Below are 15,994 nucleotides of genomic sequence, written 5' to 3'. Positions count from 1 at the left end.
GGGGGGGGGAAGAAAACACAAAGATCTTTAGGACGTCTCTCAGCACTTATCACTTGACACCTTCTACTGTGGGAGTGAACCTGCCATGAAAAAAAAAGAAATCCTGTTAATAAGACTCGATGCTTGCAATTTAAGATTTAGCAGGTTCATTCAATGTACGAGTATTTCAAATCACTGAAGGAAAAACAAATAGAAGCAATGCCATCATGTCAAAATATATGGATCTTTTATTTGAGAGAAATATTAATACTTCATTTCTGTTTCTTTTGGTTCTCTGTCAAAATGAAGACAACACACCGTGTGATACCTGACAATGGAACACTAAAGGAGCCTGGTGCAGCACTGGACACGATTCACTATTGCAGTGTAAGATGCAAACTGTGATTCAGACTGAATATTGTGAACAATGGGAGGTAAAATGTCTCTTCCTCTTCTTGCAGCTTTCATAGACAGTGCTACCAGTGACTTCAGAGGCAAAGACAACTCATTTCTTGAATGGAGTTTGGTTTGTGTCTTGGTTGTTAATTTCTTCCCATTAGGAAAAAAATTGCTCTTGTTGCACATCAAGCTTGAAGGTTTCACTTCTGGGTTTGTGTCCCAGTGTAGATGAACGAAGCAGTTTTGCGCCCCCATCTGGCAGCAGACAGGATCACAACCCAGTAAGTGTCATTGGGACAGAAGCTACAAAATGAAGCTGTAGAAATACTCCAGACTGCCAGCCTGACCCTATGCTATACACTTAAGAAGAGTCCAACATGCTGCAGAAAACTTGCTCACTATAAGGAACATCATTATATTCCATTGGCATAAACATAATCAATATCAACAGATTTTTTTAACACCTGATTTCCAAACAGGACACAATGTGTTTTCAGATTCTTAACTGTTCAATGTGGTTTTTCCTCTTTTTTGATTTTGGTGGTTCAGGTACTTCACTAAATTCGGATTTTACCTCTCTACCAGTTTCATGTTTCCTCTTTTTGCTTGGCTTGTCACTGACATAGCCGCTGGAGTCGCTCCCCTGCACGGGACAGAGCTCACCCGCCTCCTCTTCTTCTACTACTTCTTCTTTCAGACGCTTCTCCTTCTTCTTTTTCTTCTTCTTTTTGTCACCCACTTCGTTGCCGTTTGCCTCATGTGTCAATCCATTCAGCTCTGGTGTTGTGACGCTGTCCTGTTGGCAGGGGGGTGTCACCTCCCCTTCTGATTCCTCTTCTCTGACTTTGTCTTTTTTCTTTTTCTTCTTTTTCTTGAGTGTGTTTTCAGGAGATGCCTCTGTGGTTTCAGGCTTTGTTTCCGTGTCTGCTGTGTCTGGCTGGTCTGCAGGGATGCCCGACTCCGAGCCCTCACCCATAGCCATCAGCTCTTGGACCCTTGGACACAAAGACAAAACACAGAAATCAATCGAAAAGTGTAACAGCAACTCAACTGATGAAACAAAAACCTGTAAATTGACATTGTAAAGGTTTGAATAGTTCCCAGATTTATTTTGCCATGAGCCACCTCCTCCAACCACCGCTACAGGTCATTTACCTGGTTCTGTCCAGCCGCCCTCTGATCAGCAGCACCCCTGCAGTATCAGCATCGAGAGCAGTCACTTCAAACTCCAAATCAGCTCCGATCCTTGGCCCTGCATCCCTCCAGGTTTCCATGGGCACCAGGTTTGGTTTGGGAATGCTGGCGTTGAAACAGTCGTGCACCAGGCAGCCAACGTGGCTTACACCGAGTTTATTGACCTTACCCTGGAAAAACAAACAGTGGAAATAAAGTATGATACTCACATCACAGATGGGCAAGTAATGAAATGTTTTGTTTATGTGGTTGTGAGGGGTTGTCAATGTCTCACAAGACATAAAAGTAACATAATCCATAAAAATATATATACAATTTCCTAGTTTAAGACTTTATTTTTTATTTCTTAAGTTACTATAGATTCCCCAAATCCATGACTGTAGCTGTGTGCCCGCACCTAGAAGCACCGTGTGTTACTCTGGATGACAACATTCTGTAAATTAATTAAACCTCACCAGTAATTTCTGCCCTATTGTAGGTTGAAACAGGATAAAATTGGCCTCGATGTCCATGTGGATGTAGCTGCTGTCGTCATAGATGTCTCCGTGCTGCCCGACTATACTGATGTTGTCATAAGCCAAAGGGACTCCTTTCAGACTGCAAGAGACAAATAGGACAGGATGTACAAGTTAAAAATAGTTTGAGTCAGTGTAACATGACATGACACAGCTTTGGTGTCATAATTACAGATAATTTTCAATTGGTGGGTGAATACTATTTTGTACACAAGGACAATCGGTGTATGTCATTGAGTATCAATCAGTCCTGAGACGGACATGTTTGAGTTTGTTTGCCTCCAGGTATCCGCTACCTGCACGCATTGTGCGCCATTTCCGAAAAAGGTAGATGGTTTGTGATGAGCCAACCTATGTCAATTTAATTCCCAGGGAGTGTCCTGCTGGTCTGATGGCTATCATGGCCAACAGACCACTGTAGCCAAACAAGCAGGAGGTGAACGCTCAAAAATCAACCTGACACTTGCGGCAAACCTCAGCGACACACAGAAACTGTACCCACTTCTCTGTACTTATCGTTTTAGATGAGATGCCCTGCGAAATGAAAGTGGAGCAGAGAGAGAGAGAGCAAGGCTCTAGCCACAGATACCATGAAATGCAGCAAAATAAGCGACACCTTTTTCATTTAATTGGAGTTAGTCAAAACTCCATTACATTGTCAAAGAATATTTTGCTGCTTTCTGTGACTTGATATGAATGTAACTGCTTGTTTTAAATGGGCAGATGGTATCGTTTCGAATCGATTGCAGGTTCCAGTATTGCATCGAATCAAATTATATCATTGCAGATTTAGTTATATCTGCAAATATCATATAATTGTCCAAGGAATTGATATATTGTATATAACAAATTCAGTGTTCATTTCACTACTCTCTGAGCATTTTGAACATATAACAGCGAGACTAAATTTAAAACCATTTCCCCCAACTGTTCTCAAATTCAGTTTAAGTGTACTTCACACTTCAAATCAGAACAGGGGCAAATATTGCTCTTCTTATTCTGTTCCCTTAACGATCTAGTGAAGGGAATCTATCGGCAGAAATTGAATATAAAATAATGCTAGCGATGTTTTCAGTAGTGTTTCATCTAGAGTATACAGATTTTAGTGTTCATTACCATAGAATGGTATACTTTATATTAACATAGGGAGCTATTCCTCTCTATGGAAGATGCCATGTTTTTTTAAGTAGCCCAGAGAGGACAAATGTTCTCATGTTTTGAAAGAGGGTGAGGTGAGGGGAGGGGTATTCAACTGCAACACGCAACATCACCACTAGATGTCAATAAATTCTCCACACTGAACCTTTAATTTTTATCATCTATAAAGGCCCCACTAGATGCAGTTATATAGCCTGACAGCTTGAGCATAGACATCTATATTCTCTTTATGTAAATCTGTTAAAGTTTGTACACAGAGGCAGTTGGGTGAATATGTCGACACAGCTGTATAAATCTAACACGGAGTTCCTCCTCCTGTTGTGGGAGCTCGTACCTCGGAGAGAACTTGAGCAGCTCAGCCTCCAGCTCGACCAGGATGCCCGTCCTCTTCTTCTGCAGGTACATGGGCGGCAGCGCGACGTGTCTCCGGTGCGTGTTCATGACCAGACACGAGTACGGCGCAGACAGCAGCTCGGAGGCGGCTGCGAACGACGGGATCGAGCACGGGACTGCGTCTCTGTACGGTTCGCTCGGCCGGACCTGGTCGCCGGCGGCGGGGACCTCACTAGACATTTTCTCACGTTTTGGGTCGACCTCAACATGCTCGAGGTTCGCCATGCTGGTTCACAAGACCGGAAGACCAGCAATGAGCGACTTCCGCCTTGAGGATGGTAAACAGGAGAGAGCATTTTTTAGGGGGACACCAGCTGGGGAGGAGATGGAATTACAGCAGTGAGAGTCCAAAAGTTAAAATAATTGACTCATGCAATTAAAAAATAAATAAGATTTAATCTTAATATTGTGATACAAACAATGGTTCAGACTTGTATTTACTATATATGAGGATCAGTGTTGTGCATGAACGAATTCAAATGAACGCGTTCATTGAACACGTTCATATTATCTGAGGTCTAGCTAAAACGTTACGGTATGTTTACCTTCGCCAGAGGAGAGACGCTGTCTAAATCGAATGCTTTCACCATATCGTTGCTCAGATATTTGCTTGATGCCAGTGATTCTCAAACTGTGGGGCGCGCGACCGGGAGGGGGAAATGCGAGGCGGAACTAGTATAACAGCCGAACTGACGTTCTGACGTCCGCATGTCTTTAAGTGGAGCAGTAAACAAATCGCTCTTTCGCCACAGCGGTCGGCAACCCGCTGCTCTGGAAACGCATGCGGCTCTTCAACACCTCTGCTGTGGTTTCCTGTGCAGTGTTGTGCAGTGTTGTGCTTATCGCGCTTATTTTTTGCGAACAGGGAACTTTACGAAACAGTTTTCATATGTTGAACGTGCACGTGAGGGAACGTCACGTTAATTTGTTAAATCATCATCATATCAGTCCAGCACTAAATACCAAGAGCGGGCGACTGTGTGTGTGTGTGAGTGTGTGTGTGTGTGTGAGCTCCCACACAGCGCGAACAGACATACATTTTACAAATTTAAATGATAGAATTTAAGGTCTAGCCTAATAATTAGTTTCCTAGCAAGGCATAGCACTATGATTTGTTGTGCATTTTGTTTGCAGGGTCTGAATAAATAAGCAGGCGAAATGAGCAATGATAAAAAATAATTTAAAAAAAACATTTCTTTTAGGAATTGATACACATTAAGTACAATTTAAGGCAAGGGGTAGTGATGGATAAAGTTTTCTTTAAAAAACAAGTTAGGTCTTTCATTCTCACTTTCCACCTTTAAACCATGACGTGAACTGTACTATGACCAAGTTCAGAATTTAAATGGTGAACTATTAACGTGAACTATTAATGTTTACGTGTATGAACTGAACTTTGAACTACTTCATGAGAGGTGTGCACTTGCACAACACTGATGAGGACATTTGTCTTGTTATACAACCTGTCTTACCTCAGAGCGCCCTTTGTGTGGTGACTGCACTGTCAAAGTGCTCAGCTGTAGGAGGCGTTCATTGATTCTGTATCCTGTTCATATCTGCATTAAGATCATTCAGGTGACCTTAGGTGTCAATTGGTGCCGCTACAGTACACATGAACACGCACCACACACACACACCCACCCACACACACACACACACACACACAATGTGGTTTCCTAGTCAGCAGGTGCTACCTCTGGCTTCTGCTGCTGTGGGCCCTAGTTAATAGTTAAGACACACGCAAGGACACACACACCACAAACACACTGTCCTTCTGAAGTCGACAAACACCATAATGAGGCAGCATATGATTGACTGCACATCTTCGTAAGGGTACATCTGCTCATAGGTGGCCTCATTTGTAACCGTGTGGTGTGAGTGTGTGTGAGATTGCATTTTTTTTAATCTAATTGCTATTTTTCCTTTTGCTTTGTGAAGCACTTTTTACCCCCCGGCTTTGAGAGGTGCTCTAAAAGAGATTTACCTCATCGCTTAACTTTACGATGAGTGTGTGAGCCCAGAGCAGAGCTGGAGCCGTCACTGTGTTTAACTGTAGTCCCACAGCGGCTTCATAAATCCAGCCCCACAATGATCATGTTGACTGTGCAGTGCTGCTGGTTGTCAATGCTCGATACTGTAAGGGTTTGTGAAGATTAAACACATGTATCTACTGACAAAAATGTTTGGGGTTTATTGATGATGTACCATGATGTGGCAATAGACTCGCAACACCTCACAAACACATCAACGTATTTTAGATCATGGAAAACTCATCTTGCTGCTAAGCGTGTATTTGTAAATGAAACGTTAAAAAAAAAAAAAAAAAAAAAAAGAATTCCAACGATATTTAGACTCTAATTTATCTTACTTTATTTGAATTCATTTTTTATAAGAAGCATTTATAAAAAATATGTCTCATTTATAGATATGACTAGATGCCTGATAAACAAACATGGATATACATTACAGTGTATTGGGTGTGACTGTATTTTCATGCAAAAGCATTCCCTTATCAGATGACATATGCATTCCATGAACCCATAACAAGACGAACAAGAGCGTTGAGAATGAAACAGCAGTTGCTCTTTAGAACAAGTGGATCAGCTGCATTCCTGGTTTGTGCTTATCACTTTGAGGCATCTGATTTGATAAAATCTCTTCCTGCTTGAGGTCGGACGATGTCACGCAGAGGTTTTGCCACCTGACTTCATCACCTAAACTACAGCCCTACATCCTGGCTTTGGTTGAAGTGAAGAGGTTTGAGGCCACGTTTGCATAATTAGTCAGAAGCACAGACGCCTCCCTCTTCCTGGAGCAGAAAACTTCCGAGCAGAAAAAAATCCAACCTGAAGGTCGGCGGTTCGATCCCCAGTCTGAACCATCTGCATGCCGAAGTGTCCTTGGGCAAGATGCTGAACCCTGAATGGCCCCCATAGTATAACAAAAGTGCTGCAAGTAGATGCACTGTATGAATGTGTGTGTGAATGGGTGAATGTGAAACTGTAGTGTAAAGCGCTTTGAGTGGTAATCAAGACTAGAAAAGCGCTATACAAATCCATTTACCATTTACCATAATTCACTCCCTGCACAGTCACTTTGCATGTTGCAAGGAATTACAAGCTACATTTGTCTGTTGACAGCAACTGATTCCTCGCCCCTTTGGTAACATCATGGTGATGCTGCGGTGTGCCCGTTGTAGGAGATCTGAGGGATGCCATTGCTGGAGTTGTCCAGGATCTCCTGTTAAGGGGAACATGAAGCACACTTGACAACTTCATGTGCAACTGACAAACTATTGAGGATATAAGATTAAAGATTAAGATTAAGATCCATTTATTCGTCCCAAACACATGCACAGACATGCAAAGGCACACTCATGCAGGTAGGGAAATTTAATCTCTGCTTTTGACCCATCTGGTGCAGGACACACAGAGCAGTGAGCGACCATGTACGGCGCTCGGGGAGCAGATGTTCGGGGAGTAAGGTGCCTTGCTCAGGGGCACTAGACAGGGTAGGGAGACTCTTGGATTTTTGGACAGATCAATCCAGGTTCGTCTTTTGTTGTCTCTCCGTGGAGTTGAACCAGAGACGAACCAGAGACCTTCTCTGCCCATATTCCAAGTTTCTGCCACTAGATTACCGCCATTGTTACCTTTGCCAAGGACATTATGTTTTCTATATGTGAAAGCTTGGCAGAAGGATGCAATGCTGGTCGGGAATAATCCATTACATTTTGGTGCAAATCCAGATCAGGGAGCAGATCCAGGCAGTTTTCTTTATTTAACATTGTGAGATACAGTGTTATTGTAAATTTCCATTGACTTCGCGGAGAGAAATTCATGGATCTCGATGAAAAAAAACCCCAGACGTGTATAGTTGACTGATACTTATGAGTGATGCATATCAAAATAAAACTCTGTATCTATTGCATTCAAATATGGTTTCATAAGGGGAATGTTAGGCCATGGGGGAGGTAGGTGCTAGTTGCAGCCGTTTCAATTGCCGCTGCTATGCTGTCTTACCTTCTCGGTCATCTCTTGCGAGTGGTGCAGTGAGTGCTCCCTCTCAAGGAACATCCTCTGCTGCTCAGAGCTGGCAAGGCGACAGGTCAGCCACGTCGATAAGGTACATGATGTGATGCCTGGAAAAGACAGGAACAGGAAAACATGCTGGTGAAGAACTGAATTTTACTGGAAGGGTGGACTGTCCCATCTTTAGTGTTTCATAGTTTTTTGTGGTAAGAGGAACTGACTGTTGTTTGATGCAAGGTTGATTCACCTACTTGGAATAGCTAGTTGTCCCTTGAGTCCCTATAAAGCCCTGGATTTTCTGTGTAGCAATTACATTTTGGTTATTTTAGTTGTGTGGACCATACGTAGTGGATAGATTGGCCTTTGAAACACTTTTGTGATAATTAAAGTACTGACATGTCAACACCATTTTTAATCTTAACCAATAAAGTACCAGTCTTCTTATTACACCATCAAAAACTCTTTCTTGTTTCTCAAAATGACATATTCTAAAGGTTTGTCAGGAATCAAAATGGACTCATGGCCCCTCAGTTTAAATTCAACTCTTCACCTTCTTCCCTCACCTGCAGCTCAGGAGCCTTTTCCTGCAGCTGAACTCCAAGTTGACAGGATTGGTTTCTTAGGTTTGTGACATCACAAGCCCTGGCTGTTTGAATAAAAAAAAATTCAGACTGGTATTTGTTTAATAAAGTGTTGAGATGGAAATACTCAGCCATGTCACTGACTGCTTGATTCGCTCAAAATGTAACCCAGAAGGGAAATAAGTTAACATGTTTAAAAACTAAGGCATGCATGTATACACCCATAAATACGATCTATATAGCTATGTTTTATAGCCATCGACCTATTGGGGCTTGTCGTGTTGTGTTATTTTAATTTTTTGTTTACCCAGACCGGCCAGAGTCATGGCAGCCAGGTGGATCGAGTGCATCGAGTCCGGCCGTTTGTTGAGCGCCCGAACAAACTGGAAGTTGAGGATGCCACCAATCAGCCCGCAGATACAGCACGCTGAAAACAGGATCATCTGGAGGCCACAGAGAGAAAGAGAAAGAGGGAGAATAGTTCATGTCAATGCTTATGTTAAGATTGACATCCGATCAACATAACTGTAAACGAACTGACAAATGAGATGTGATGAGATGGGAGATATACAAACTGCTACTGAACTTCCATCTCCATCATTTAGCTGTTTTGGGTGATGGCTGCTGTGATGGGTAATGTGCATCGGTCAAAATAAATCTAATTTCCTATTAGAAAATTGGATTGCTCTCAAAGCACAGTCTCCTCCGGAAATATAGCCCTGCTTGTAAATTTGCCGGCATCACTCACTTGCTGTATTTGTGTGCGTGTGCGTGTGTGTGTGTGTGTGTGTGCGCGCGCGATGATTGCAATTCCTTTACCTTGCAATCCCAATAATGAAATGAAATCAATTCAATTCTACTCCCCATCAATTGTATATGCATATGCATGTGTGTGTGTGTGTGTGTGTGTGTGTGTGTGTGTGTGTGTGTGTGTGTGTGTGTGTGCGTGTGTGATTATTGTGACTGGACACAAGTTCTCATTTTCATTGCTCCCTGCACAGATTCCCTTAGTGCCTTTAACTGCATGGAAAAGGGCATCTCCAGTTTCAGTCATTATCCGCTGAACTGCTGAAAGCGGCTGGCAGGAGTCAGGAGCCAAACCAACCTAATGTAATCATCACTCCACAGGAAAACATGGAGGCAGCGGCTGGAAGGAGCAATAAGGAAAGAAAGATGAAACAGGCAAGAGCATTGAAAGGACTGGGAGAAAGAAGGTAGAGAGAAGGATGCAAGTGATGAAAGTGGGCAGAAAAGCGCGAGGGGGAGGATGGCGACAGAGACAATAGTTGGTTATGGACAGATGGAGGCAGAAGGAGAGGAAGGTTGAGGGATGGCTCTGTTACAGCAGACTGACACTGATCCATCACGCCCTCCCCACAGGAGACAGAGACAGTAGGAGGGAAACACGAGGACTTGCAGTCACTGAGAGAATGTGGAGCGATCGCTTGATGGACAGAGCGACATAAAGAGAGGAGGAGGGTTGACTGGCTGTCTCCTCTAGTTTACTCACACATCTCTTTTAGAGCTCAGAGGATAGACGTGATGACAGGATGACAACCACAGACACACACACACGGATGTTTGAATTGGATTATTGAGACCTTGTGTTTTGTGAGTGATAGGTTCCATCCTTCAGACAACATAATTTACAGTATAAACAATTCAAGTGAATGTGTGCTGATTAGTATTTGATTTTGACATTGGAGGCACACAGTACCATTATATTGTTTTTTTCTGTGAATATTAAAAGTACTGAAAATGCACCAGCTTTTTAAGAAAACCCCTCAGCTTTCAGTTGTTAGCTATGCTGATTTTGATCCACACCAAAATGAGATGAGTTCCTCTCTGACCCTTACTGCTTTAACACAAGATTTGTACTAGTCTGTCAGACATTATTGTGTAATCCAACTAATTGACAAACTGACAAACTAATGCATTCAAATTTACCTGCGTCTTAAATGCACCAAAGTTAAATGTCAACATGGGCGAGTGGCCATTTGTCTGAAGCAATGATATGTTGGAGGAATATTATCATTTTAGGAAACGGTGAGACAAGAAAATATACTATCTTGATAAAATGAGTTTACAGCCAGCAGACAGTTATCTTAGCTTAAATAGAAAGAAATGGCAAGTCCACAATTTCCATCAAAAGGTACAAAACGATCCCCATAATAGTGCCCAATAAAAAACTCAATAATCAAATGAACTTTTAATTTGATCTGTAGAACAATAAAAACAGAGAGAAGGAAGGTTATTCTAAAAAAAATAGAATTAATTGAATTAAGTTTGTTCATATTAAAGTTAACAAGTTACATCAACACAACTGATAACTTACTTTGTTTGTGTGGTACCAACTGAAGTACTTTTTTTTTTTTAAAACATTTTTCTCTTATTTGTGTCTCCACCAGGTACATGACAATTGGTAAAGTCCAGAACAGAAACGAATAAGCTCCTCTACAAGTGACTTGTCATATTTGATAACGTGTGTACAAACTACTGAGCTATGAAGCTAAGGAAGAGAGTAAGAAAAAAGGATAATGGATCATAGGGGAACAAAATTACTTTAAATACTTACAATAAGACCCGTCCTCTTACGAGCACACAACACTCCGCACATCCCACAGACCAGGAACTGGAAAGAGAGAATGACACATAAATAAATGAACAGTTCCAAATGTCCCTGTTAGTGTGTCACTGAGGGAAAAGTCGCCGGCTTAGAAATGATATCAAATTTTTCGTTTTCTCCTCCCTGTCTCAGCCACAGGAAGGGTGAAGGTGTTCCTTACACCTGCTCACTCAGATGCACTTCTCTCCCTCAGAGAAAAAATAACAGTGTGAGTTCCATCAGGAAGCCATGTTTTCCTGTATCAGTGACTGATTCAGACTGAACCGGAGCAGCACGGTGGTGTATTGTGCTGACAGAGTACACTTACAAGTGGGACACTAGAGTTAGTTTTGAAGAAACATTCAGAACAGTAGGGTGTGTGTGTGTGTGTGTGTGTGTTGTCACTCCTTCCACTCTCAATATGATGTAGTTTAAAATAACCTTTTATAAGAGTGACTAAAGGTCCACTTACTTCCATTTAAGAGCTTTCAGCTCAGTCCTGTGGTCTTCTTCAGTAAAGTGGACATTCAATTAAGACTTTTCTCTTAATTGAAATATTTAAAAGAATAGTTTCAATGGGAGTTCCTCATAACTTCTATTATTATTTCAGTATTTACATTTCACACAAAATAATCCCCACTCCTTTTATCTACATTGGTAACATCTTTAGATATGATACAGAACACAGTCTGATTCATTTCCAGGTTTTATATGCCTTCAAGAAGTAAAAGGATTCAGGAACTCAATTACATTCTTATTTGGCAGTAATTTGAAATAAACTAAGCATAAGCTTCTTTATAACTTCAGCCCTTCAATGCCATGAAAATGATTTGAAATGATTGACAGTCTCTTTTCCCTAAGCAGGAAAATAAAAAGCAATTATCCAGCCTCCTTTGGGGACAGTGGTCAATCAGTCTCAATGACTCGCAGGTCCTGACAGGAGATCTAAACTTCTGGGTGATCATGAGACCCGGGCCGCTGACTCAGCGGCCAGCACTCAACAGCTGTGAGGCTCAACACACACGGACATCATGTTGCATAAGCGCTTTGCAGTACAACAACTTTATATACAGCACTGTGGTGGCTATTTTCATTGTACAATATCACTTAAAACGATTAAAAGAAATACTGATGTTTCTTTATGGCTCATATTGCATGAGTACTTCTTAGCAGTTTAGTTTCCGTAGCTTAGGAAGCATAGTAGCTGATTCAATAATAACCTGATCGATATATATATTCCAATACAGTAAGTATCGGGTGGCCGATAATATTGGCAAAATGGGTTTTCACAGTATTTGTGTTTTTCTTTTTCTTTATAGTTATCTATAATAAAGTTTATGGTTCAACTTTTTAAATAGCAACGTTTACATTAGCCAATATATCATTCAGTTTCTCCCTCATCTCAGCATAGCAGTGAGAGGATGATTGTGTGTAAAATGCTTTTACCCTCTCTGAGCTCCGAGAAATAATTCAAGAATGAATTAATGAAACCAATCTTTGGCTCCAGCACTGAGGCATCTACAGCGGGCCAAATGACTGTGTGTCTCCCACATCTAATGGACGAACACACATATAGGGCTGGCAGCCATAATATTTACTCTTTACCTACAGCCAGCTTATTAATACTGGGAGGATGTTGTGGATAAAAAGGAAAAGAGTGATTAATATTAAATAAACAGCCACCAACATTAACAGCAATCAATTTATACCCCAATCCTCCTCAACCGAAAACTGGTTATGAGTTGTAGGACCATGGAAAGTAAAGATTTTTCAAATTTTCAAACCTATACTGTGAATGTAACATTCCTAACAGAGTTTAATCAACATCCATACTCATCCTCTCTGACAAGGTAAGAAGTGAGGAGAAGAGTTGTTCCAATGCAGGACGTACACAGAGCCCGCTCCACACCGGGGACGCGTCGCCCTGCTGCGGCTTGTGCTCGCCACGGACCCTGATGATGCCCACGGCTCCCAGGACGATACTCGCCACACCCAGGCCCACCTCAACCACGGACAGCAAGAGCAGGCTCCACAGGATCTTGCGGCTGGAGCACATCCTGCCCCGGGCATCTCTCCAGCTCCAGCAGGAGGGGCGGCAGGAGGCGCGGACAGAGGAAGCGGTGCGCCAAGGACTGCCTGCCGGGAAGAGACAAGGCTGTCCGGGAAAGTGGCACGAAAGGTCCAGGTGGAGGAGAACCGTTAGAGAGGACTTGCCAGAGTAGAGGTGGAGGAGGTAAAGGTAAACATCTGCTTCTGCTGATGGACGCTGTTTGTTAAGAGAGAGCGAGAGAGAGAGAGAGAGAGAGAGAGCGAGAGAGAGAGAAAAGAGAGAGAGAGAGAGAGAGAGAGAGAGAGAGAGAGAGAGAGAGAAAAAAAAAGAGCGCACCGATTAAGTTCAGCCGCTTGGTGATCGCGCATCATTTGCACGCACAGACATCCAAGCCACATGAAAAGGTATAATTCAGGACAGCTGACACATTCCCCTCCGGCAAGATGGACCTTCAGTAAAACCCACAAACTCTGGATCAGCCGAATGAACCGCAAATGAATGATAAAAAAAACAACCCGAACACACATTGAGAGAATATATGACCCTAACCCTAACCTGATGAATAGAGGAAAACACATTTTGTGGTTAATATGCAGTGCAAAATATGAACATTTAAAATGTTGTGCCAAGCTTATTGAAAGGCATAAAATAACAATTAAAATGGGAGTTCCTAAATCACATTTATATTGCTGTAGTATTTATAGATATGCATCAAACATTACCCTCTCTTTTCATTTGTTTTAGGGACTTACTATAGAATTAAATTTCCACATGTTTCCCCTAAAAACCTAAACTTTTGATTCACACACAGTCAATGCAGGTGAGTATAAATGTGGAAAGCCTTCAGTCACATACAAGTATGTGTACCTCTACAGGATCGATTGCATTCCTGTCACTGAGTTACAAGATCCCACAAAGGTTATTTGTTCATTTTGCGTCAAGCAACTGAGATGTTGACATGCCAGTGATGATTTCTATCAGAGGGCTCAAGATAAGTAAATAGTGCATATTCTGCCTTCAGGACTAAGCTTCTCCACAGGGCAGTTGAGGACAGACTAAACATTCGCATTGTGATGGTGTAATCCTGATCAAACAGTGATAACAACGTGCACACCGTGCCCTTTTCTTAGAACACCCTGTATCAAATATTCACATCAAAATGAAAGTAAAACTAATGTAAAAAAATTACTGAACTGGCACCGGTGCAGGCTGCTACCTCAGGTGCGGCATGAAAAAGGAAGCAGGGGAAATTTAAACAGAGACATTAGAAATAAATTATAATTGTAAGTTTTGCGCAACCACGGCGGGAAATACAGCAAATCCTGTGGATATGCGGTACTCCACTGTTAAGTTTTATAGAAGGTGCCAATAAATTGTACTAGGTGAGTCCTTGAAGAACAAATTACTCGCTACACTTTAGAGATCTATTTGAATATTTATTTATTTGTTTAGATGTATTCAAAACAACTCAAAGTGACTCAGAACAGAGAACATTTGCGGCACTATTTTCCTTAGCTCCAGTTTCACTCTGCAATGTGTACTCACAAAGGCCCATCTGTGCTTAGAGTGATCTACATAACAAATTGATCTAATGATAATAATATCAGCGGTTACCATATGAACTATATTAATTATTTAATTAAATCATGACTCTATCAAGGGTCAAAGCAATCACACAAATTCAATGTATATGTTCAAGTTTATAGTCAAATTATGTTCTCACTGTGATTTTCATGAAAAGTACCACCCATAAAGATCATTGACAACATGGTATTCTTTATACTTTGCGATGTGGTCACAGGCGAGGCAGACAGGGTGAATGAATTCATTGCTCGTTGTCAAAAGATGAGCAGTGACTTCATAGTACTTTCTCCACTCAAAGTAACTCATGTATGCTTCATGGTCCTTGTCCAGGCGTTGCAGAAACTCTGCCAGACCTTTAGCGTCAGGGAAATCATTTATGTGAATGAAGGAACCATTGGGAAGGAACTGCTCGTAGTTTTCCCTTGGTGGACCCAGAACTACAGGGACGGCCCCTGCCACGAGGGGCCCATTGACCTTCTCTGTTATGTAGTCCACGTGCCGCGAGTTCTCAAATGAGAGATAAAACTTACAACTCGCAAGAGTGGGGTAATAGTCTTCAGGTGTCAACGGGTGCCCATTAAAAGCAGCACCAAAGACATCAACCTTTATGTGTTGGGACAGTTCTGTGTAATATTTCTCTCTCACAGATGTTCCAGTAGCTGGGTTGTTGTTACTGACAACCCAACAAACCAGTTTGTCCTTCAGGGGCAGCACTACTTCCTCCTTTGTCTCTGTCTCCTTGATTGTCACCTCATTCCTCACTGTGATGTCAGCATCTCGTCTGTAGCTCAGTGTTAAGTTGAACAGGTTTTCCAGACCTCCTTTTTTCGCCGTGTTCGTGGGAGATTCCACGTTGAACCAAATCCACTTCTGAAAATATGGACGTGGCTCCTTGGGCATGTTTTCCAAATACCAGTTTATGTCTTTATGGTAGAAGATGACTCCCTCGGCTTGGCTGTACAATGACCTGTCATCAGTCAGAATGCAGCTATCAATGTGGAAGTAGCTTGAGCAGATTTGGAAATCAACCCTTACACCAATAGGCCAGAACCACAGCAGAACGATGGGTTTTTCAGTTGCCCCTGTGGCTTCATAAGTTTTTTCATCAGATACTGTAGACATAGTCGGACACACAGGAGATGGAGGCTTGAAATATACAAAAAAGCTAAGGAGACAGCAGGCAAAGCAGAGTGTAGCTACCTTTGCCAGGCATGAGGTTTTATTTAAAGATGCTGTCATCTGTGGAAGGAAGAGAAAAACTGATGTCACCTCATTGGTCAACAGCATCATGGCTTCAGTAACACCATAGACAGTGAATGTCCTCTCATAGATTTGCGACTTCTTCATCCTGAGATAGTTGTATGCTCTTGTAAAGTTTTTTGGGCAGTGGCACGAAAAACCCTCCGACTCTGAAATTTGCGTTCTTACGTACACAATCTTCTGATAATCTCCTGAAATTATTTGGCGTGTAGTGCATGTCTGAAGCAGCTCATGTTTCTCTATGT

The 15,994-nt window shown here is 42.0% G+C and overlaps 2 protein-coding genes across 6 annotated transcripts in view; both read right to left on the bottom strand.

Moving 5' to 3' along the window:
• Positions 1-209: 209 nt before the first annotated feature.
• On the bottom strand, positions 210-3,898 carry polr1f (RNA polymerase I subunit F). Its single transcript, XM_062410211.1, has 4 exons — positions 3,580-3,898; positions 2,028-2,169; positions 1,534-1,742; positions 210-1,373 (listed from the first exon to the last, which is right to left on the bottom strand). The coding sequence occupies exons 1-4, from the start codon at positions 3,861-3,863 to the stop codon at positions 872-874; spliced, it is 1,137 nt and encodes a 378-aa protein (XP_062266195.1). The 5' UTR covers positions 3,864-3,898; the 3' UTR covers positions 210-871.
• A 2,093-nt stretch (positions 3,899-5,991) lies between these two features.
• LOC133972003 (4-galactosyl-N-acetylglucosaminide 3-alpha-L-fucosyltransferase 9) overlaps positions 5,992-15,994 on the bottom strand; it is a 29,070-nt gene continuing 19,067 nt past the window's right edge. For 3 of the 5 annotated variants that reach the window (XM_062409168.1, XM_062409167.1, XM_062409171.1), the window contains one exon: positions 14,358-15,728. In XM_062409168.1, coding sequence (XP_062265152.1) covers positions 14,637-15,728 — 1,092 coding nt within the window. In that variant the 3' untranslated portion in view covers positions 14,358-14,636. Of the gene's footprint in view, positions 6,879-7,660; positions 7,780-8,557; positions 8,694-10,825; positions 10,883-12,746; positions 13,122-14,357; positions 15,729-15,994 lie in introns of those variants that run through there. The other 2 variants (XM_062409172.1, XM_062409173.1) reach the window with 2 other exon arrangements.

This window comes from Platichthys flesus, chromosome 17 (assembly GCF_949316205.1).
Source record: "Platichthys flesus chromosome 17, fPlaFle2.1, whole genome shotgun sequence".
NCBI lineage: Eukaryota > Metazoa > Chordata > Actinopteri > Pleuronectiformes > Pleuronectidae > Platichthys > Platichthys flesus.
Note: the sequence above shows the minus strand (reverse complement) of the source record. Positions and strands in the feature narration are given on the sequence as shown.